This window comes from Athene noctua, chromosome Z (genome assembly GCF_965140245.1).
Source record: "Athene noctua chromosome Z, bAthNoc1.hap1.1, whole genome shotgun sequence".
In the NCBI taxonomy this organism is placed as follows: Eukaryota; Metazoa; Chordata; class Aves; order Strigiformes; family Strigidae; genus Athene; species Athene noctua.
This window is the reverse complement of record NC_134077.1, coordinates 11,796,111-11,820,334: the sequence shown is the minus strand read 5'-3', so window position 1 is coordinate 11,820,334 and position 24,224 is coordinate 11,796,111. Positions and strand designations below refer to the sequence as shown.

Sequence of the window (24,224 nt, the reverse complement as noted above, 5' to 3'; positions counted from 1 at the left end):
TTCATTAGGGAGGAAACATCTGTAAGTAGGGCCATTACGTATACGGCTACCCAGTAGCAATCACATTACAACATAATCAACCTTTTTTAAAAACAGTAACTGAGGTATAAACATAGAAACATTGCTGGTAAAGCTGATAGTTGTATTGCTAAGGTAATCTATGAGAGGAGGAAGGATACTTTTATGGAGTCATTTGAATCGCTTGATGAAAAGATCACATAAGTCCAACTTGAATTTTAATACCAAGAAGCTGGTAAAAGAGCTGATGGCCTGAGTTTCAGGGGACACATTCATGTTCCACATAGTAGCTTTTCTATTTAGTCATGGGAAGGCAAACAAACTACTCCACTTGTGAGATTGAGAGAATATTGCTTGCTAGTAAGGAATGTGGTGCAGTGTTTTTTAAACTCTGTGACCATCAGTAAAAACATTGTGCTGTTGTAATCATCAGGACTTAAGGATACATGAGAGTCATGATCCAGGGACAGGTGATGTCCTTTATTAAACTAACAGACATAGTCAGAGAAAATAGACAAGACTATCTATTTCATAGATATTTCTGTTGTTCAAGTAAAAGATATTACTTCTGTCTCCAGACCTTGTCTCTTGTAAAAGAAACTAATCTTATAACTGTATCCTGAATGATTCCTCGCTGCCCCACAGGTTAAAATTTGTCAGTTTGTAGAATGCCACAATCTATGTAGGAAATTCAACATCTGATTCAGCAACAGAAATACACATGGGGCAAGACAGCAGTTGAACTTTCCCATATCACAGCAGCTCTTGTCTACGACTGCACTTGCTTTATGTTCATTTTGCTTTATGTGCATTTTGCATGTCAATAGTCTCATCCCTAAAAGCTCCACTTGTGTGCAATATTCATGCTTACACAAAGTTCACTAACATGCTGTTTGCTTTGAGACAAATGCAAAAGACTGAGCCGTTAACAGTGACCCTAGAGATTAATTTTTCTGCAGAGAAACAACTGTGTGCAGGGTGTTGTAACTGTAACCAGAGCTCTGCAAGAGAAGGACATGAAAAAACCCTGATAGTAGGCTTGTGCATGATCATGTGGTGAACGTCCTTCTTCTCTGGGCCGTGCCCATGGACTGCCTGTGAAAGATCATCTGCAGGACTGAGCAGGACTTTTGTAAAGAGGAGGTGAGTTTTGACAAACATTTCCTGTTGGACTGTAAATTCAAACTGTCTCAGTTTCTTTATTGTCATTTTGAGTTCTGCTCCAGAAGTTGAAGCAGTAAGTTGTTTAAGGGATGAAGGTGACTGCCCTCTTTCTCAGAAAACATGCTTCCCCAAAACAGCTAAAAAGTAAGTTTTGGAGGAAAAAGCATTCCTGAAGCTGGCGGATGCGTCCCTGGCAGAGAAATACTCATTTCTCTCTCAGATCAACAAGAAACACTCCCAAACATGAAAAAAAACAGCTATGCTTGCCATCTGGAGAGGTTCACTCCTGTTTAACCCTTGTTGGGACAGACCAGGGTGACGTATAATCAGGACACCATTGTCAAACCCTTCTTAAACACTGCTTTGTGCCTGAAAGTTTTATGGACGATTAAAACATGAAATAGGTTTGCCACTGTTAACATGGAACAAGTTTCATCACACTTAAAATGAACTATTTATAGCAAGCTGTGGCTGCTTTTTACTTCCAAGCTGAGGAGCTCAATACACTGCCTTTTTTACGGCTGCACTTTGGAACCTTTGACCACCCAGTGAGCTGGAAGGACCTGATGCCACATCCCTTGGATGTGCAAAGAGCCTGGTTCTTAGGACAGGATGGAGCTTTATTTAGACACCAAAATGTTAGGTGCCTTAAAAATGTGAGAAGGAGAAAAACACACCCTTGGCTCCATCAGCGTCCGAGAATCCAGGCAGAGGCTGATGCAATCAACTGCAACTTATTCAGCTTTTTAAAATTGAGCCAGGATGTAAATTCATGTTGTTCACATTCACAATGAGAGGCCAAAGAGACTGAAAGCTCTGGGTGGGACCCTTGACTTATGAGAGGAGATTTGGCAAACCTTATTCAAATGCTAAATTCTGAGTTCCCTATTCAGTTTTTCTCTGCTCTGTTTCTGTGCCCTGTGGATCCCTCACAGCCCTACCCCAGACCCCATCCTCCTTTCTACCTAAACCATAGCAGAACACCTAAGAAAAAGTGCATTTTTTTCAAATGTTTGCAAAATTTTCAATGTAGGAGTCCCAAACCTTTCTTGATTTTGCTGTCCTCTTAAGTGTAAGGGAAGATAACACTGAAGAAATCAAGCTGTTTATGGTAATCAAGATTTTCATTCAGTGGAGATTGGTGTAAGGTTACTGAAGTCAAGGGCATGTCCTTACTCTACATGGACTAAGGACTCAAGAGGGCTTGAAGATGACCTTGGAGTGGCTTTCTGTGCTGTGTCACTGCTTTACCACCACTTCACATCTCTGGGAGTTGAGCTATTCACTGCTGCTTTGGCACAATTTCACAACTGGCTCTGTCAACTAACATTTCCCATCCCTGTGCCCACGAAAAAAGCAGGAGAGCAGGGGCTGAGATGAAGTGGCAAGCTGGGAGAATGGTGCCATCCTGGAGACGTTTGTGCTATAATAAGCCCCAGTGCTGAGGAGGCACGAAGTTACGAAGGGGAGGGAGAGCTCAGGATAGCCTTGCTCCAATGGACAGATTGCTGTTGGATGCCTTCTCCAGGGCTTGCTCCAGCACCTGGGGTGGATCCTGGCCCCACCCTGGCTGCCAGGCTGGGCTGGAGAGCAAGGTCAGGAGGCAAGAAGAGGGAACAGAGGGACCTTCCCAGTGTCATAAACCAAGATGGTACAGCATGCGTGAAAAAGCATGGCATGCTTTCACCCAAAGTAAAATAAAAGCCTGAAATGAAAGAGCTTTTCTTCAAGCAACACTGAGCAAAGCAGTGTCAGAGTGTATGTATTCCTTCCCTGAGCAGCTTGAAACTCAAGTGGTAAAATCTTGGGAAAGTCTCCACAAAAGAATCACTACCTCTGCCTGGAACTGTTCGCCATTTATTAAAACCAGTGACAAGCTTAAACCTCAAATTAGATCTGCTATATAAGATTAGTGTTGTCAAATTTCCCAGCTGCTAAAAACACCAGGTTTTGAGTATTAATGAGACCATTTCTAACATTTTACCCTAATGTGTTACGCCAGAAGCTGGCATCATGTAAATTAACAACTCAATTACCAAGTCCTATGTAGACATCACCAGAGATGCTAAGAAATCAGGAGGAAGAGGGAGAATTGCTAATGTTTATTTAAATAAAAAATGACAACATTACTAGGGAAAAAAAGGCATTTTCAGGCTTCAAAGTGATTCTCACAAAAAAACACAGGGCAAGGGAGAGCAGAGCAATTAAAAGCTCAGAAGAAAGGTCCTTAATGCTGTCAATGTAATGGCCTTGCTTTGCAAGATGGGCTGGCAGGGGCCCTGCAGAACTCAGGCTGCTAATAAATTATTAGATAATTTTTCTTTTTATCATTAGTCACTTCTAATGATATTACCTCATTTGTGTGGACAAAGAGGTGGAACATCTGGAAGTGATAATACATCTAAAGAAATGAAGACACATTAATCAGACTTACCACCAACACAAGGACATTCATGAGCCGATCAATGCTTGTCCGTTTAAAAGTTGTTTTTCCACTGTTCTGCATTAGTTTGGTGTCTGGCCCTAGAGATGAAGACACTTGTGAATTTTAGTAATAAAGCTTAGTTGTTCTAAAGCTGATTACCTCTGAGGCCCCACTGTGCTTTACAGCATAAATATTCATCACAGCTCTCTTCAAGACAGGTAAGTCCAGTTTACAGTGCCAGTGGAAAACTTAGGCAGAAAAAGGTTAAGTATGTCACTTGCTTTAGATGATATAGAGAGAGTCACATAAAGCCATTAATTCCAGATTTTGAACCTGCTCTCTTCTTTCAACAGTCAATCCTCCCTTTCAGGTTTAATTACTTTTCACAGAATACTTGATACTGCTGTGTTATTGGTGACATGTTATACATCATCTCACATGTCTACAGCAGTATAGAAACAATAGAAGGTCTATGCTCATAAAAACCATAGACCTAATGGCATACAATGATATTGCTGGTGACGCTGATACTCCAATATGGATTAAAATTGCATAGAAATAATGTGGAATTTTTAATAAAATACACTTAATGAAAAAAATTGAATAAGCCTAGTGAGAGAAAGACTCCAACTGGCCCAGTGTGGGCCAGTAAAGGCAGATTTAATTCATCTTTAATTCTTAAACAGATTTAATTCTTTACATTCTTTTTTACTGATTGATCAAGACTTCTCTCACATACTTTGCTGCATGCATTTCTGAAATAAAAGACTACTTCTGCTACTAAAGCTACCAGAAGAATCAAGACAGAACTGGCTATTTTAATGTAGTGTTTGCAATCCAGTTTTCTCTTACAGACCGCTATAAAAAAATCTCAGATTTACATCCCGTGTAGTATGCATAATTTCTAGCCTAGAGTTAAGCCAAAGGGTCTCATGTATTGCTTTGCTTTTATTCTTGCACCTGGTAGAAACATATTTCCCAAAGAGGAAAACACTTCGTTCCTTTGTGCATACTGGGTGCGATGTACTTCCATGATGGTGCTGCTGTGCTCTGCAAATCATACCTCAATTTTTCTACCTACCAGCATAAATAACGAGTCCAAAGCACCATTCTGTGTTTCTAATAGTACAGCCCCTCAGCAACATCTTCTCATTGTCCAGGGCATACTTCTCGCCTCGAAGAGTAAGAGTTCCTGTGAATTTATCCAATTTGTTATTTGGTGCTTCACATTTGACTTCACCTGTAAAAGGAAGGTAAAAACAAAAATGAAAATCTTAGCCCAGAAAGATGTCAGTCAAAGTAATATTCTCAGCTGTTCCCCAGAGAGGGAATATTTCACACTGTAGCTGCAGTCCACTCCTGACCATGTCGTTCCCATCCTGTATCCTGATGTTTTGAAGTAACAAGATTCAGTATTCAGTAAATATGAACATCTGTATTTACTGATGTTTTGGGACATTGCTCCTTCCCTGTATTCATGTCATAATCCAATGAACCACAATGAACTTGGATTTATCCTACTCTTTGAACATGGCAATTTTTTACTGCTAGAGTGCAAAACAAAGTTTGCACAGCTTTTATGTGGGTGAGAAGAAATGTTGAACCAGCAACATACTTTTAATCCTTTCACAGCAAGTTCATAGTGGTAGGATGTCACTGGATAAGTTTAGCTGAAAGTGCTGACCTCACATAATTCCTACTCCATTTTCTTTCAAACTGCAGGAGTCTAAGCGAGAAAAATCATAGCCTGAAGGGTGCAAAAGAGTAATTAAGTGAGGTGACTTTGTTCACTGTTTTTTAATTTCATCTGTTTTATAATTTAAGTCCCAGTGGCACATGAAAAATGATAATGCTACTTTCTTTGGCCATGCAGCTGACACAGTAAGTGATCAGAGATCCTGTTTCTATTTCCATTCTTTATATTTATTTATTGTAATAAAACATGTTCACACAAAATTATAAACAGATACTTAAGTATAAAAATTATTTAAATCAACACTTGCACCTGACATCTAAAGATTCAAAGCATAGCCCTGTGCATGCATTGAAAAGAACTGGAACATAAAAATATGACTTATTGAAAGGGAATCCATCAGATAATCAGCAGGAACGTTAAAGTTATTTTGATCACAGGCTGCAAATATCTACATTTGCTGAGACTACAGCTTTTCCAGCTGTTCTCAGACAAAACACATCAAGCTCAAGATACAGGAAACAAAATCCAGATAAGTCTAGAAGAACAGTATAACTTTAAGTATTGCAGTAGTCTCCACCACTGCAAACTTTAAAATCAAGAATGAATGTTCTTTTCATAGAAAAGTAGCTCTACTCTGGGGCAGACAAATCATCAGCGTTGAAAGATTAAGTGATTAGGAAATTCTGTGATATATGTGACATCAGAGCTCATACAAACAACTATGCTGACCTGTTTTATCATCTGGCTAATCCAAGAACAATCAGACCTGTGCTCCATCATTTCTAAAAGCCTACAGTAACCAGACCCTTCTCACTGCAGCCCTTGCAACCCCTTGCCAAACACAGAGAAAACAGAGGTGCAGTGCAGTGCAACCCTAAACACAGGCACAACGAGATCCTGGTGAACGAAACCCAGGGCATGGTCCCCCACCAGGAAGGCTGTGCCCCTCCTCATGCCAGCTGTGGGACAAAGCTCATGTGAGTACCTTGCATGTCAACACCCACATCTGCTTTCCGGTAAGTGGTTGGCTCTGGATTACTGATACACTGATTCTGAGATCAGAGGACTCATCCAAATTAGACTGATCACAAAAAAGTGAGAAGGTCTAGAGATTCACTCAATACACCTGCACTGACCCCAGTAACTCTGCAGCTGAAGACACCTCAGCAGGGCACTGTGCCTCCTGTCTCCTCCTCCCATTAACAGCAAGACAATAGCTGAATGCATTTCACCTGAAGGTTAAATACCGCCAAGTCTACATGTGGTAAGTAGTAAGTATCTTCTCCTTTCTCATCTCCCAGTTCCCCAAATCATGTAAAGAAGTTCAGCTTTTTGCAAGCATCTTCCTTATCTGAACCACTGCAATGTCAACAAACATCATAACCCACATTAAGCATTCCACTGAGTGCCTGTATTAGCTGCTCAACCCTTTCCTCTCTTCCTGTCTTAAGGAGTAATTAGATAAAGAGTTACATAAATATTTCAATACTTCTACAGAGGTTTGCTGGGGAAATGCAAGGTTGGGTCTGATTCCAGGCACTTTTCCCAGTACTCTGCCTAATATAAATCATCCTGGGAAACATTTTATTCATTTTAAGTATTGCGAAGAGGCCACTCTTATTTACAATATAACTAAAATAGAGATTTAAAGGACAAACAAACATTTGATTTTTTGAAGTTTTAATGTTCAAAAATATTTTGAAGCATTTTTTTAATTATGCAGTTTCAAGAATTCAGTATCCTTCGATAAACATTACACATAAAATGCTTGGAAAATTATTCAAGATTAAGATTTTGCTTACAAGCTGATACAGACTGCAGCCTCTTCAGGAAAATAATTAAGGCATGCCACTGACTATTAACGTAAAACATCTAACTGCACCTGTAAAAACATATTACTCAAGACTTAAAACACTCAGAATCTCAGCCACCACTTCCAAGAAATCCTGATGTACTGAGCTGACACTCAACTGAGACCACACACACTATTTCTCTAAAGCTCAATGTAGAAAGCAAAAGAAACACCAATGCCTTTGGATGGCTCTAGCAGAGACAGTCCCAGCTATGCTAACTCTCTGCCATGTCCGCACCATTTGTTCTGGAATCAGCTAGTTAGTTCGAAGAGATTTTTTTTTTTTTTTTTTAATTATTTTTCCTCTTTATCTAAAAATATTTCCTGAGACCCTGCAGTCCTTGAGATGTTCCAAGGACAGCAGCACTTAACTCCACCCTTTCCCATACTGACTCTTCCCGTAATCATGCTCTCGTACCTAAGCCAGCAGGGCACCGCAGAGTGTGACTAACACAACTTGGTCTGTTCCTCCATCCTCCCTCTGCAGACAGATGATGTGTGAGCATGGAGTATGCTGGTTTTGACAGGTCTGGCTTATTTCGGTGTATGTACTGCTATATACTCCCTCGTATCCAATGACAGGATGCATAGGAATGGCTCAAAGCTTGTCAGGGGAGGTTTAGGCTGGGCATTAGGAAGCATTTCTTTACCAAGAGGGTGGTCACACACTGCAACAGGCTTCCTAGAGAGGTAGTTGATGCCCCAACCCTGTCAGTGTTGAGGCATTTCATCAATGACCTTAAACAATATGCTTTAACTTTTAGTCAGCCCTAAAGTGGTCAGGCAATTGGAACAGATGATCACTGCAGGTCCTTTCCACCTGAGATTTCTACTGTTCTAGTCCAGTCTAGTCTAGTCTATATTTTATATACAAAACAATGCTAAGAAAGGACATATTGCCCGCTAACCACACCTGCATTGCTTGTCTTTAAATATCTTAAAATGCAGTTTTTATTGTGGCATCAAGAGAGGAAAGAAATGCTGGCAGGGCAAGGCTGGGAAGTAGCCACCTATCCTTTGTGGAGTTATTGCTCAGGTCTGCACGGTGTCTGGAAAGCACCTCTGCTCAGAAGCTAAATGTAATCACATCAGCATTGGTGCATCAATGTAAAAGTGCAGCGTCAAGGTAGTTCAAGATTAGAACTAAGCATTCAGTTTTGGGAAAAGTTTCCACTGCACAATTACACAAACTCTTGTACTGGAGTTCAAGGTGGGCAGTCTCAACATGCACAGACAGATGCAAAAGAAAAGTAGAAAAGTGCGTAGCCAGAAGGAGAATTGTCACCACTGCAGTTTCAGGTTATAGCCATGCATGGCACCAAGACCTGCAAATGAAGGGGGATCCCTTTATGTATGCTGTTTGTATCTGTTGTACAGATTGCAATGAGCCCATTCTGTTTTCCTGCCACTGCATCCAGAGGAGTCCTATCAGAGAGCAGGGCATAGCCTGGAAGGAGGACTCCCAGGCGCTCTCTGGACTCTGGTGGCTGGGCATATCCCCTCAAAAATGAATTTTCCATGTAGACTCACCGTTGAACTCTGTCAGTTTCTGAAGATCTTCTCCAAGCTCTGCAGTGACTGTCAGTGCCTGCTTCACCTTCAGGTTTGTTTCACTGTACCAAATAACACGAAACAAAAACACGAACTGAAAGTCCTATGTGAACTGAAAGCTCTCCCGGAAAGTCACTTCTGTTCTTGAGGACATTCTTCCGTAGACACCTGATGGACCATGCCATCACTGGCCTTTTTTACCTGGCCAAAGGGTGTATTTGTCTCTTTCAGTTGCAAAGATAGGCAAGCAAGAGGAATTCTGGACATGACACCGTGGTACTCAAGACAGTGAGGTGGCTCTGTCTTCTCATTTTCACTACAAAGTGCACTACCAGTCCCCTGATCTCCCTGAGCAGCTGTCTATCTTGCCACGCATACCACACTGAACCCTGAGGCATCTGAGTATATAGGAGAGCTCTGGATTTTCTCCCATTATTCTGGTCCTGAAGAGTACTCAAGTCCTGAAACTAGCTAGCTGGGGAGTTTGAAATGCAATGTCAAAGAAACATTGCATTTGTTCAGGGTCTCCTGGCACTTGCATGAACAGAAACCACAAGCTCATTTTCAGCAGAAATCAGACGGGGAAAGTCCAGAGGATTGTCTGTAGGGTACTGGGAGAGACACAATTCCTTGATCTCTCAGGTCTTGCTTAGTCCTTCAAGCTGATGCTAGCTCCAGTCAATGCAGAAAAGGTAATGCAAATTGGGTCATAAAGATGAGGTCAGATCCAGTTTATTCCGACTAATACAAATTAGTTGCAGCCCTCTGACTTGTGGTCAGTTGTGCTCTGGATTGAGCAAGGTTTGGAGGCATTTGCAGAGTGCATGCATTAATATTATGGTATAGCAGTCCAAAGGAGATTACTGGAGTTCCTGCTTGTGATTATCTCACCCAGATAATCTGGCTAAGAGAAAAGACTAAGGGAGACACAAGTAACAGAAAGTTTCTGCCAGTGACCTGGGATAGTGCAAGAACACATTTCAAACTAACTCTCAGTTTTAGAACTGTCACTAAAAATAAAAGTTCCCTTCTCCCATGACATTTGCACTGAAAGAGCAAAAGTATCTGCCAGAAGATGTTACTTTTAAGATACTGACCCAAGCTTTATTTTATGTATTAGTAAACTCTTGCTACAAAAGCTATTGCAGGGCAGGTAGCAGCACCGAGGGTCACCAGAGATTTGGCCTTGCACTGTCAGCAGTGATTGCACTCGAGGGCCAGGCTCGCTTACCCGTCCAGTTCAGCTGTCTCGATGTACGTCAGGCTGTGCGGCTCGCTGCTGGACAGTAACAGAAGATCAGCCTGAACACGGACAGACAGACTTGGCATGAGTTCCCATGGTCAGAGGGCATGGCACTGCAATGCTTCTGCACACCACAGGCCTCCAAGTTAGTTATTGTCACTAATGACTCATTTGCTTATGGATGATAAGAGTACTTACAAGGACTAGCTGTGAGCAGGATGGGGAGAAACTGTACTCACCGTCACAAAGTTGTTGTTTTCTAGTTTTATTATATCCCCCACTTGGACATTCATCCATTTTTCATCCTTTAACCTGCAAGAAAACTCCTAGTAAGTAGGCACATAAACACCACTTGGGAAAATAAGATACTCAGGTCTGCTCCTGAAGCCAGACTGTAGGTGCCATCAGAACTTGAGATGTTGATAAGAAGGAGCAGGGTCTGCCGTGATGTGGTCGGATCCATACTAAGCTAAGGGACCAGCACAATACAAAAAAGAGGTAACAGTGATGGGGTGACCTGTGCAGGGTTGAGACCCATCACCACAATAGCAGCACAGTCCATGTGCACAGTTCTGTCTGGACTGGCTGCTCCCTTCCTTCTCCTCAGGCAGAAAGGGCGACATTGCCTCATAAAAATACTCTACTTTGTGTAGCAAACTTCTCAAACACCTGGGAAAATTGACACTTGTGTTAGTTTTTCTAAGAGGTATTAGGGGCCAGAGCAATGATTCTGTGTGGGCCTGGCTCTCAGGAAGGTCAATGCAGGTGCTTTGGCTGTGCGTGTACCTAGCTAAGCCCGTGTCTGCAGTGGCCTTCACAGCACTAAGCAAGATGTTCATGCAGACAGCCAGCTAAACTGCAAGTGACAACGTAACCAAGTCATGATAGCTGTACATGCAAATCTGGAGGTGAGAAATATCAAGAGCTATATGAAAACATGACTGGGTGTTCAAGCTTGAGTTCAGCTCAGCCTTGCTTTTTCAATGTTCATTGGAGTTAGGCAGGATGTACAGTTTCCAGTTTTCAAACAAAGGCAAAACATTAGAAAATTTCTATCTGATGTCCATTTCCTAGACACAGTAACTAATACACAGTAAACTAAGAAACTAGTTTACTTGGCAGAAAGCACAAAAAGTATTTTCCTATTCTTCATTTTCCAGTTATATTTTTAACTGGTTTATCATCTGTTGGAGTTTACACAACATACTGCTATCTATAGTATGGAAAAAAAAAGTCACCAGAGACTTCACAGCTGCCTACAGCTGTGTCCTATGCACAGTTGGACTCTATGGAGCTGCAAGTAAACAGCACATCTGTCTGCCACAAAAGCCAAAGCTGTCTTTTCTTCAGGAAAGAACAGTGCTAGCTGTACAATGTCCAAAGCACACAGCTTTGAGTACATCTAAGTACATGTTTTGAGTACATCTAAGTCAGAAGTGCTACACACACTCAAAGTATTATGATATATGAGAAAGCTATTCCTGCTTCTCAATTTAAAATAACTTGTTGATAATGCCTAGTTTGCTTAATGCAGAAATAAATGTTATGAACATAAATGGGAAGATAGCCTTGCTTGTTACTTTTAGGGTAAAGACTAATATAATACAATGCTCTCAAAGTATCACTTATTTAAACATATACATACCCAGGAACAGAAAGAATTTACTTTTTGTCAGGGCAAGGTCACAGCCATAGTGTCCACACTGATTGTGGTACTGTGTTCATTAATGAGACACAGTCCAGAACTGCATGGTGAACTAATGGTGTGAAAAACAATTCAGTTTTAAATTGTTTAGTGATCCTTGCGAATCACACAGAAAAAAATACTAATAAAATGCTCTTCCCCTTCAAAATTACAGGAAAAGAAAAAGGACTTACATGCCATTGATTAGGACTTGGACTGGGCGGTTGTTGACATGTTTGTCACTTTTGTGTCGATTCTGAAAATTGTGAAAATCAGAACATCAGAAGGTATATCCGGGAAAATAAGCACACAGGAGCTGTAGGCAGTTCATTAACATTTTAGGTCTTCACCCAGCTGGCTGAATAGGTCAGGCAGATTTAGAGACACAACCGAGTCATATCAAGCCCATGTTTACACTAGCAACATAGGGCATAACTGGACTGCAAAGAGCAACAGGCAACACAGGGCTTGCTCTTGGAGGGAAGGAGGGTAGAACCTTATACATCACTTAGCATAGTCCTGACTCACTGGTGTTGGTCCTGCCTGTCACAGTTTTGTAAGTTAAGCACCCAGACAAATCCATTCCCCTGTTCTGATATGGAAAATGGCTGCAGACATTCTGTCATTGCTCTCTGGGAGAGCACCTCGCCACCTCTCACCTGCCTACCTGGAAAGTTGCACCAAGTCTCCGTAGAGAATCAAAATTATTTAATAATGAGAGGAAATCAGAAACAAAACTTAGCTCTAATGTCACCCTGCAAAGCTAACAGGACTTTGACCATTAGTTCTGATGTGAGCAGACTTTGGCCAAAGCTGTGCAAGTGTGAAAAATCACACACAGATTGTATACTTTCTTCCTACCAAACATTTCTTTACCTGTGTTGCAGCTAGATGGCAGAGGATGAGTTCTCCAAAGTGGAACCCTAAGAACAGATTTCTATGCATGCGTACAGACGTATCTATTGGTGACCACCTTTTCAGAGAAGCTGAGCAGTTTCAGAGAAAGTCAGTGGAGCTGCTGGGCTACTCAGCAGAATGGAAATTCTAGATCCTTTTTAGGTAATGAACCACAGATTTGGGGATCTAATCTCAGACACCATCTTGGCCACAGACCAGTTCTCCAATGGCCTGCCACTGACTTTGTTTATTTTAAGTGGTTTGCTTTAGTCATTGTGCTGAAGATTCACAGGCAAACTCCTAAGTACAGGTCAGCAACATAGATCTTACAAAATCATCGATGGCATCCTTGACTCCCGATACAGCCAGCACCAGCACTAGGGGCACCACCGTTGTAAACCAGGCCAGTGAGGAAATCTGAGGAATCAACTGTAGGAAGAAAAGATCTGTTGAGAATTTTCCTGCCAGTTCAGTAAACAGATGGAAACAAAACACTCTTTTCTGTGGAAGCTGCAGATAATTTTTCTCTATGATATCTGAATACAGAATGGAGACAGAAATGAAGCTCTATCACTTACATGTGAACCCACAAAGGTGGGACAGCCAGGGAACCCATGCTTTGCTTACAAAACAAGCTGTAATTTAGGATATAAACATGGAACTGTCAGGAAGTGTCGTGGGTTGCTCTCTCTTGTCGTTTGTGACATTAGGATTGTAAAGTCCCCAGTGGATTTCTTCAGGGGCACTGACATGGGTAAGCCTGCTGTGAGGGACCCAGAGCTATGTGAGCAAGGCCTGCTGTGCAGAGCCTTCAAAATTCTCTATTTTTTTGTTTCAATAACTCTTCACATTTGCTGAAGTAAACTTACTACCAATAAAAACCACACAGCTGTTGCCAAGGCTGACCTTCCTCTTCCAAGATCAACAGAGCCATTTTTGTTTCCCACATCTTTAATAATAGAGGACCCAAGAGCTGAAGGTGACTCTGTCATGCCTTTGGTGATGCAGAGATGCATGTCTTACCCCAGCATCTCTGTGCCCATCAGATTCGATCTGTGTGGTGCCAACTCCATGTGCATTGTGAAGTTGACATTTATGCCATGAAAACAGATGCTTAAGGGTGGAGAGCTGCTCTTTAAGATAGCTCCTTCCTGCCACAACCCAGATCCAGACAACCACCAAATCCAGCCAGGAGGAATGATGTTTAGAGGCAAGCATAGCCCTGCTCAGCTGTGGAGGCTGCAGAGACACGTAACGGCTACCTTCTCACTAACTGAGAATATGCATGTCCTACTGGGCTCTGAGAAAGGAGTGGGGAGGCAGAGTCCCCACAGCCTGCCCATCACATCCACTCCTGATGCAAGAAGGGACACTCCCAGTGCTCCACGGATGGAGTGAGCGGGCAGAAGAGGGAAAAAATATTAAATGGAGGAATATGTAAATATAAAAGACTAATGGCTGCCCTCTTTAGCCTACCTTGATGCTGGTAGCAGAAAAACCTGTATGCTTTTATACACAGTAGCTCCTAGATGGTTCAGCAAAAACCACAGCGGAATAATTTAAAGCAAATAGTTTGAAATACTATGAATTCGGTAGACAAACAGCTAGAGTGCAGTACAACAACACAGGAACAGTACTGCCAGCTTAACTGAAAAGGCACTTTCACTAGTTTCTTGAAAAATATACACAGGCTGAAATTTCCCAAATTCATTCCCAGTGAATAAGTAAAGAAGATTATATGTAGTTTGCTACAGGCTTAATAATTTCACCCATGCTTCTTTGAGCTGAAATTGAAAAAGAGCACTTGAAAAAGGTAATTTGCAAATTTGTGTGCACTGAATGCTCAGATTTAAAATACCATACTTGAAACATAAAATTATACCCTTTTTTTCATAATGTGTATTCCAGTATGACTCAGCAACAACAGAGTACACTGCATTTATCTATATTTTAGCAAAGTGCAAAGGGGTAGAAGTCCTGATAGCCCTGTCTTCATTGTGTTCAGCTTTCAGGCAGAGTAGTATTACCAGCAATGATGGGCAAAGTGCAACCCAATGCCATTATGAGCCACAGGGTTCAATAGTGTTGTCCGTGTCTGACACACTCTATATTAGACACCTTCCTCACCCTGCTGAGCAGGGAGCAGCAATATTCAGCTCTATGCAAACTAGCTCCAACTTTGAGCCTTCCTCATATTAACTCCTTCTTTCCCAGGGAAACAGTACAGGTTACAAATTTGTTGTTCTTCTCGCTGTTGAGACTGATGACGAAATTTGCCTTTAAACCGATGGATAAGAGAGGACTTCCTTTTGTTCTATAGGAGGAATGAGTGCTGCAAATGTGGGGACAGCACTCACATGTACAGACAAAGGGGTGGTAGGACAGGTAATGAAAAAGGTACACAATTTGTTGAAAACTTTAATTAAATTTTTTTTCGTCATTTAGTTCAAACCCTCATATCCAAAGGTAAGAGCGGAAATTGCTTTTTTTCTGCCCTACTTTCTATCTACTACTACTAAGACACTAATTCATAACAGGGATATAGCTTGCACTTTATTACAACTATCAATACATAGACTGTCTTTGGTAACAGACAACGCAATCTGATAGGAACAGCACGGTGAATTCATACCTGCAAAATCAGCAAGAAAAGAAAGTAGGCATTGGCTATTCGCTGAAACTGTTCAAACAGGTTGAGAGGCAGGAAAGTGAAGAAGTTGTATTTCGATGTTTTAATTGAATTGTTCTGTAGAGAAAAAAAGGAAAATAAATAGGATTGGTAAAACAGGAAACAAAATAACAGCACAACCCATTTCAACCGTGTTTTTACTTGCTTATATTTAGCAATAGCATTGTTTCCAACAGCAGCTCAAAAAACATTTCCTTTTCCCCCACACAATCATGCTGATCCTAGATAAATAGACAGAATTCCACTTGGAATTGGGGAAAACATGATGCTTAGTTTATGCCAGTGCAACTGCAGGTAAATACAGGTACATGTAGTTGCTCACAGAGATGCATCTTGCCTTTATTAATAGTCTTCCTACTTACATGTTGCACAAATAGAAAAACTGTAACCAGAACACAATTTTGCTAGTAGCGTCTGCAAAGCAGTGTTAGAAAACACACTGACGTCAATTATCTATAACTTGTCCAAGATTTTGAAGCACCATTTGGCTGGACAACGCCACAGGACCTATGAGTCCTCCCAGGAGCAGAACACAACATTATTATTTTCAGCTGATTCAGCAGCCTCTCAACTCAGCAACTTGAAGAGATGGCTTGTTTCTATTCCACAAAGATCACTTGAATGTGGTGTCGTGCAAACAGCCACTAATACAAGAACTCACCATTTCAGTGAGTTGCAGTTTTGTTCCCTATTTCCACTTTCCTTTTCTAATTGCAGATGGCCCTTCCATCCACAAGCAGTGGCTGCTTCCCTATCTGTCTTCTTCAAACCAGAGAAAGACCCAAGCTCAAGATTACAGAACTAGGTATTTTCTTCTCCAAAGATCAGAGCACTCTGGTCCAATTCTTGCCATCTGACAGATTCAATCCATTTTACTAAGCCCACCAGCTTGGGCTGTCCCTTCAGTTTTTAAGTGTGCTAGACCTTCTTCTCATATAGAGTTTATCAAGCACTCGTTCAGGTTTAGTCCTGGAAGCCTGTATGCCATCTGTTGCCAGCACATCTAAAATTTGCCCCTTAGAAGCTCTTCAGAAGACGTCTGTTAACCCCCTCCCAGGGAACCCAGGGTGTGAGAGCACAAGGAGGCAGATATTACACAATGAACCTTCATTCAGTAATAGATTTTCTGGTTCAACAGAAGAGAAAATGGTTATTGTAGTACTGTAATAACCTTTAGATATTGCTAAGCTGGTGGGAGAACAGAAGCTACTAAGTATGAATCACAGGCCACTTCTAATCCATGCATTAATCCAGGATCTTGACATTTAAACTGACACACATCAACATGTTTCCATCATTAAATCAATTATTTAAGATTACTACTGTAAGGTGTGTATGAGGGAAGCTCTTCCATTTTAGGCAGTTACTGGATTTCGCTATGTCCAGACACAAAGTACAGCAACATTCTTCAGCATTAACTTCATCTTTTATGCCTTGTACAAGCCAATGAATAAGTCTCTAAAAGGGCAGAGATGGAAACACCCTTCATAGAAGAGCAAGCCAAATCTTCCCTCTGATCACACTCCAGCAAGAAAAGATGTTTATCACTGATCATCATATAAACAATATTGCCTGTCTCCTGGCATCATGTAGCCATCTCCGGGTGTGGTTAACTCTGCCTGTGATCTAAATGTCATGACACATAGCTAAATTTGATTTACTTCAAAACTCTTCACCAGGCTCCCCAGAGACTGCTAAAACAGAAGCAATGGAAGAGAAGCAACCTCTTCAAACCCAACATAGAGAGAATTAAATAGCTTGACAAGACTGTGTCCATCAGACACAGAGTTTGGCAGATTTTTTAATAAAAAATGGATCTAAAATGCTCCCTGCCTACTAATCTGAAGAAAAATATCATGACCACTTACATTAGAGAAGGCAGTAGCTGCAGGACAAAGTAAGTACAGGGGACATGACCTTTGTGCGTCAACAGAATTCAAAGGGTCACATACAACATGGGAAAAACTACTCAGTAAACACTCACATAAAGTTTACAGATCTTTGCCTGCAAAAATCTCAGAGGGGGATAAGAAAAGAATGGGAGTGGTTTATTTCAATTCCTGCCTTCTATTTCTGTCCATTAATTACGTCAGGAAAACCACTGAATGAACCAGAGCCATTCATTTTGTTTCCTATTGCCATTAGGCACGGTAAAAACCCCAGACATAACAGCCTCCAAATGCTTAACTGCAGGAATCTGGACATCCAATATTTTCTCCATAGTTGTACAGGATTGTGATATTGTTTGACATGCACTGCCTTTTGGGACACTAGGACACTACAGACCACAGTAGAGTATTATAGTGGATCTTCTCGTTATTCTAGAATCTATCATTAAAACTAAGCACTAGACAAAAAGAATTCCTCATAATCACCACGAAGATTTCTAATTCAACAAGCAACTTGTTCATGGCCGTCAGGGGCTAAAGGAATATCAATATTAGATGATAAAAACAAACCAGGGAAAACATCAGCCTTTCTAGTTCAAAGCTCTGCTTCCCACATCACAGATACAGTTGAAGCTCTGTGTAAGATACCATTTATGTTTTCATGCAATACTCCAGGGCTGTGTGCTTTGATAGCTTGGGCTCTTGGTTGACTACACGGAAATCTCAGTTGGCCTCTGCTTTTGATCTTACCCTACTCCATGGTGCTTAACACCATCGCTCCCTGTCACTCCTTTAGAGCTGAACCAGAACTGGACTCTGGGATGGGAGGGGAACCTGCAGCACCGCAGTGTGTTAAACAGTCCATATGCAGCCATCATTTTGTAAGCAATGCCTCTAAAGCGTCATCTGCCTTACCTCCCCCATGCTCTGCCTTCAGCGAGGGAGACTCCCATATGGGCGAAGGGATGGAGAGGAAACATCTTTGAAGCAGCATTTAAGTATTAAGAGACCTTACTGGAACTTCTGGCTCTCCTATAGATTTATGAAAATCAAACATTTAAGAAAAGGACCTCTATGGGCCAAGCACTAAGATGGGAGCTTTACACTCGCTGCCAGATCTGTTCAAGACTTCTGGTTGACCGTGGGCAGCTCCCGCATGCACCTGTGTCCTAAACGAATAGGCTCAGGCGTGGTTACCCACCGTCAGCCTCAAGCTCTCCAGATGCGAAGCTTGACACAAGAGCAACGTTGTCTGTGGGTGAGAGATTATTCTCATCTGCTCTTTTCAGGGGCTAGATTCACACCTCCTGGAGGTGTGACTCCACCGAAATGCTGTCCCTAAGAATAGTGCTCATCGCGCCACAGTTACACAAGTCCAGATCTGGCAGATGAGCTGTTACTTTGGGGGTGTTGTCAGAAGCCCGCCTGTGACGTCCGACCGCAGGCAAACGCTCAGCAGATGGCTCCTACCTTTGTTCACTGAGCAAACAAATCATCTCCTCACCATAAAAGTCACTGGAAATAAGAGACACTGCTGCTTTCATGGCTAGATTACAGGGGCTAAAGGGTGATACCTAGAAAAGGCGGGGTATGGCAGCGTATTGATCTTTTGAACTTACACCTCTGGCTTGGGGACATATTAGTTTCTAGCAGCTGGACAACCTGGCCCAAAGCAAATTTTAGCAAAATATTGGCAATCCCACAGGGAGGTGTTGTGCCACGACACCTGGCAATTTCTCTGGTACCTGTGTAGCACAAGGTACAGACAATGAAGCAGCTGAGAAGCAGAAACAGCTTTCCCAGGTGCTTTGATAAAGCGTGGCAAGGAGGCAGCGGGAGAGCAATTCAGTGGCCCTTTGTCTAACTGCAGCAGTGCAGTGCGAAGGCATGCAGATGCCATATGCAGAAATGTGACCATAGGGTTGTGAATGTGCTCAAGGACATATTTAATAAACTCATGTAACATGGCATGTGGTGCCACAGAGGCTTTGTTTTCACAGGGAGTACAGAACAATTGGACCAGATCAGTTTTAAGCCTACCAAGTTCACTGCCTTATTCCTGATGGTGGGGAGCAGCCCCAACTCAGCAGAAGACAGAGAAAGGCCAACAGGATGCTGAGAGAGTTCATCTGGTCCCTGTAAAGATCTTATCCTGACCCCCAGAAGTAAAAGACTGGCCAAACACGAGAAACAAAGAGATCTATATCAAACCTACAATCCTTTTCAGGTTTTTCATTTTGCCTTTTTTTTTTTTTTCTTTCTTTTCTTTTTAGCGGCTTTGGAATTTCTTACAAATGTAACCCCTTTACCCCCTCTTGGCAGCAATAATGAAGTGAGTTTCAGGATCCCATTCCACTTTGGGTAGTTCAGGAAAATCTCTAGGAAAATGTGGTCACTGGTTGTGTTTTCCTATGCTATAACTTCTGCCTGGTGTCATCCCATTATCATCACTGTGGTGAGTGTCCTCATCATGGTGGTGCAGAGGTGGACACAGAGGCAGACGGAGGTGGCATGGCTTGATGACCTCACAGCGTTGCTCACAGACAGGATCTAAATGTCTTATCTCTTAGTCCCCTCCTTCGACTACACTGCCTTCTCCTCCCACTCAGCTTCGTACCTGAAGTTGCTGCCAAGCAGGGAGGAGAAGTGAAGGGGAGGGCAGAGCTCTGCCGAGTGGTGCACAGGAGGCAAACTCCAAACCACCATACCCTGTTCATTGAGGTCTCACATGACCAGACTTCCAACCACTTTTGTCTCCATGAGGTTTAAGATAAAACGAAGAGCGAAGGACTTGGTCTCAAGGAGTCTATGGACTTCAGTGCGGCTCACGTCTGGCACAGTTCAACATTTCTGTGCTTATAAGGGCCTTACGGGCCTTGACTTCACCTGGCATCTACATCCACAACACCTGCCCAGGGCTCAGGACCCCACTTTAGCCCTCATCTTTGCTTGAGCTATGCTGTAGGAGTGCCAGTCTCCAGCCTGACATCTGTTCTATTTTCCCTGATGAACTTACCCAGCTCTGCTTCCTGGATGGACTTTGGACCTATGGTGTAGCCTTGTCTTCTGCCCTGTCTCTTGCCACTCCTGGCTGGGGCTCCCTGGACAGACTCTGAACCTGGTTCATCACCTCACCTTCTCTGGGATGGACAGGATGGGCCCCATTATTAGCATCCTGCTCTGTCCCCTCCAAACAGATGCTGCAGGACTGCACCCTGGTCAGTGAGGGCATTGCCTCTGCTGGGGTCACCCTCAACTCCTAGTCTGTCCCCTCTCATAGGGCAGCCCTGCTGTGGCTGCTCCCTGACAGTACCTCACCTGGTCTTTGGATTAATCCAGCTAACACCCTCATATTCCCAAATGCAGAAGGAGCAGCGCAGGTTGTTTCTGTAGCTATTTCTTCAGGGGCTACTCACACCACTTTTTACATGATCAGACAACACTCCCTTCAACCTTGAGTGTGATGAACACTGAGAAACATTTGCAGGTTGGGGCATCCTGACCATAATGAAAAGGTCCTTGAGAATAACCCACCAGGAATCATTCTCAGCTCAAAGCACGCAAGCAGAGGAAGTGGAGCAGAGTCTGAGCCCACTATCAGAGTTCTTTGGTCTTTAATTAAATTTCAAACAGATAATCCAGCTGCAGATCCAGGCCAGGGCAATGTGTATTGGCCATATAAAGTTATATACGTCCCTCCTATTTCACCAGAGAATTCATCAGGTGACCAGGGAGAACAAAAGCAGAGTCCAAGCAGTCCCCTCGCTGCTGGTCCTGCAGAAAGGATGCTGGTCTGACCCTAGATCCTGATCCAAGATGAAATTTGTCATTGACTCATGGGCCCTGCATTTCCTCTCCTATTGTCTGAAAGCCAATTTCAAAGTTGTTTTTGCAGCCCTTTGTGACGTCCAGTGCAGCTGTGCTAAATTCCAACGTGAAAGTGAAGAAATAAAAGGGAATTGGGATCAGACTAAACATTGAAAGCCTTCAGAAGAGATTTTCTTCTCTAGAGTGTTGATAGAGAGAGAGCCCATCGTGGTGGACACACATGGGGCAGTCCCCTCTGCATCTGTGCTGGGGACAGTGCAGGCAGGCTGGCGACAGTGTAGCCAGATTGAATTGCCTCGGATATGAACCTCAATTAAAGCCCCTAAATCTTGCTGGACCACAGCTGGCACCTGGCTTTTCACTTTATTTCAGTCTTTACACAGGCATGTCTCTTACTGAAGTCAGGAAGGATCTTCCTGTCTGCAGTGTGGATAAACATGGAATTAGGACCTGACTTCATTTTTACTGACCTATACTGAGTCCATTTTTGTGCTGCACTAAGTGCCGTTTCATGCCACTCATTCACACTTGGTTTCTGAGTCATTCCTAACTAATTTTGTGAGCTGGTGGGTAGTACATACCTTCACACTCAGCCCTTCCAGTTAACTGCACAGCACTTTGTTTTGAAGTTTGTCTTATTTTTCTAAGCTACTGCGTTCTTGCATGCAGGATAAGGCCACAGATGTCTGGGGTTGCAGCACACTGAAAGCTTTAGTTTCAGCTTCAGTCTTCACACTAAGTCCAAATAAATCCTGACCTACCAAGGTCACTGAAACTGCGTAAAGCTGCTGCCCTTATCCACAGACACTTCCTATTATTTAATCACAGCAAAACCCATCAGAAGACACCTAAGAGGCTTCTTCAGGTAAGAGACACTTCCCTTGTCTGCCTGTCAGTCTGTACAGCCTCTGTTCACACAGATGAAGGAGACCACCTCAATCTTCCAGCCCACTGCATGGACACATCTCATCTGCCCATGGGGTGTATTCAGTTCTCCCTCTGAAGCTGTCTCTCCACCTCACTGTGAAGCCTTTTTGTTAAAGGGATTTCCACTGCATGCAGCTCCTATCCACCTCTTAGCCTCATGCTACCCTATCAGTCCAGCTTCTCTCACCGTCCAACCCTCCCGCCCAGCCAGTGCTCAGCAAAAGAGGTTCTGTGGCTGTGGCAGAGTGGCAGGAACACACTGCAGCTTGGCCTCTCGCTTATTTTCTGATGAGCTCTGGGAGAGAATTTGCCCTGTGAAGTCTCCTGCAAGTCCAAGTGTGAGGGATCTGGACGTGCCCTTGCACGTACTGGCAGATGCAGCTTTCCACAGTGCAGCTTCAGGTTCCAGCAAAGCTGGTTTGAGCATATTCGTGAGTCTTGCTTCATACCAGGAAGGCCAGCTTTCAGCAGCTGCCAGAGCTGATGTCAGACTCCATACACATTAGAGTTTTCAAGACTTTCTCAGTTCCTCTCTTCTCACTTCACAGATATCCTGTAGACTTTGCACCGGGAAGAAACGATAACCACCAACTATTCATGGACAGCACACCCACCTCTGATTGTACTTTCCACTTCCCTGTTCTCAATGATACTAAACAAGGACAAAGCATCTCTGTACCTTTTATCTATGCCTACATAATAAAACTTTTTTGTTAATGAAAGCCCCGAACCTTCATACCAGCTGCAACATACAGCCTGGCCACAGCAGTAAGGCAATGCAGTATGTCTCTGTTGGCATTTCCCTTTCTTTTCCTTATTGGCCTTTCTCAGCAACTGCCTCACCCTAAAGAAACATTTACCGCCTCACCTAGCTTTGTTACGAGAACCTGTTCTATAGGTTTTATGGCTAGCAGGGGCTTAAGTTACCAACTAAAGTAACTCCACTCCTGTGGCCTTCACTGTCTAAAATACTTTCTAAACTTTATTATATTGCTGTGTTTCCTTCCAGTTTCTGCCCGGTGTCCCTTTTATTAGGTCAGAATAGCTATTGGTGCAACATTCCTTGTGTCTTGAGAGAAGGCAAGGCTACTGTGCAGGAGGGCAAGGACTAACGGGTCTTGCTGTGGGACCAAGAGCTCTTCTCCTCCTGGCTCTATAAAGAAGACTCAAATCACCATGCAGCCACCCACGTATGCAAATTCTCATGTCCCAAAGACCTGAGCACCACAATTGAAGCACAGACAGCCCAAACACTTCCATTGTTTTCTTGTACAAAGGTGAAATTAAATAAAAGAGAGTGGGAAAGACATATTGAGGGTGGATTGTGGCTGCAGAAGACAGAAATTACTCCGTCCAGAAAATATCAGCATGCTGAAAGACAACTGAGACCAATAGCTGCTGTGCCTGAGGAGCCCAGGGCAGGCTCCAACGTGCAGTCTTGGTCTCCCTGGATCACATCCCAGTGCTCAGCAGTGCAGGTTCACCGTGTTCAGACAAATCTGAACGTGAAGAAAGGGCCTGCCTTTGACCCTTGCAGTGGACTACAGCACTCAAAGAGCTAACTTTCAGAAGCATCATGCATATGTTGATGGGAGAGTACCAGGAGACTATCTCCCTTTTTCACATGTCCAGATGCACCCAGCAATCTATAGTATGGGGTCTGAAGCAACTTATCAGCAAGGTTAGTCCTTTTCACACACCATGGTAATGTGGCTTAATAAATGGAACTTTTGCATATTGGAGATAAGCAGCTCTGTACAGTTAGGGCAGTGCTTGCATCACCACTTAAAGTCTTTTAGTACTCTACTGGCAGGTTCTGTGCAAATCAAATGTGCTTTCCCAGGCTCAAATCACCAGACTTGATAAGACATTTGTGCTGCATGGCCCTTTACATATATTAAATACAAAACATTTCATATTCAGGACACATGCAGCAGCTCTGTACACAGGAAGTCTCTAACCAGTGTTGGTTAGTGCATGGATGAAAGGTGACCACTGAAAACCACCCAGTTCATGTTCCCAACAGCTACATTAAGATCTTTAGTCAAAGCTGTTGGCAAGTCAGACTTTCTGTCTCACAAGAAATTACAGTGTTCTGAAATGTTTTTTCAGTTCTTACTGAGAAAATACTTGTGATGTCCCTAAACCAAAACACAATTTGAAGGATCTCCTGAGTAAAACTGAAGGATGAATTTCACCACTGGAATTCAGATATGCAGAGGACAAAAACTCACAAAATTCGTTTCACTATCAGTTGGCAGCTGCAAACGCTTTGAAAGAATGCAGCTTCAGGATCCTCTCAAGGAGGAGATGACCCTGCAGCCAGGCAGTACAGGTTTAGCAACTGAGTTATCCCTCCTC

The 24,224-nt window shown here is 42.8% G+C and overlaps 1 protein-coding gene across 1 annotated transcript in view; it reads right to left on the bottom strand.

Moving 5' to 3' along the window:
• Positions 1 to 24,224, bottom strand: part of LOC141973374 (phospholipid-transporting ATPase ID-like) — a 74,889-nt gene that overhangs the window by 31,636 nt on the left and 19,029 nt on the right. Inside the window, exons 4-11 of the mRNA XM_074931876.1 lie at positions 15,163 to 15,276; positions 12,861 to 12,959; positions 11,828 to 11,889; positions 10,189 to 10,261; positions 9,938 to 10,008; positions 8,686 to 8,768; positions 4,689 to 4,847; positions 3,617 to 3,705 (exon numbers count right to left, since the gene is read on the bottom strand). Coding sequence (XP_074787977.1) covers positions 3,617 to 3,705; positions 4,689 to 4,847; positions 8,686 to 8,768; positions 9,938 to 10,008; positions 10,189 to 10,261; positions 11,828 to 11,889; positions 12,861 to 12,959; positions 15,163 to 15,276 — 750 coding nt within the window. The remainder of the gene's footprint in view (positions 1 to 3,616; positions 3,706 to 4,688; positions 4,848 to 8,685; positions 8,769 to 9,937; positions 10,009 to 10,188; positions 10,262 to 11,827; positions 11,890 to 12,860; positions 12,960 to 15,162; positions 15,277 to 24,224) is intronic.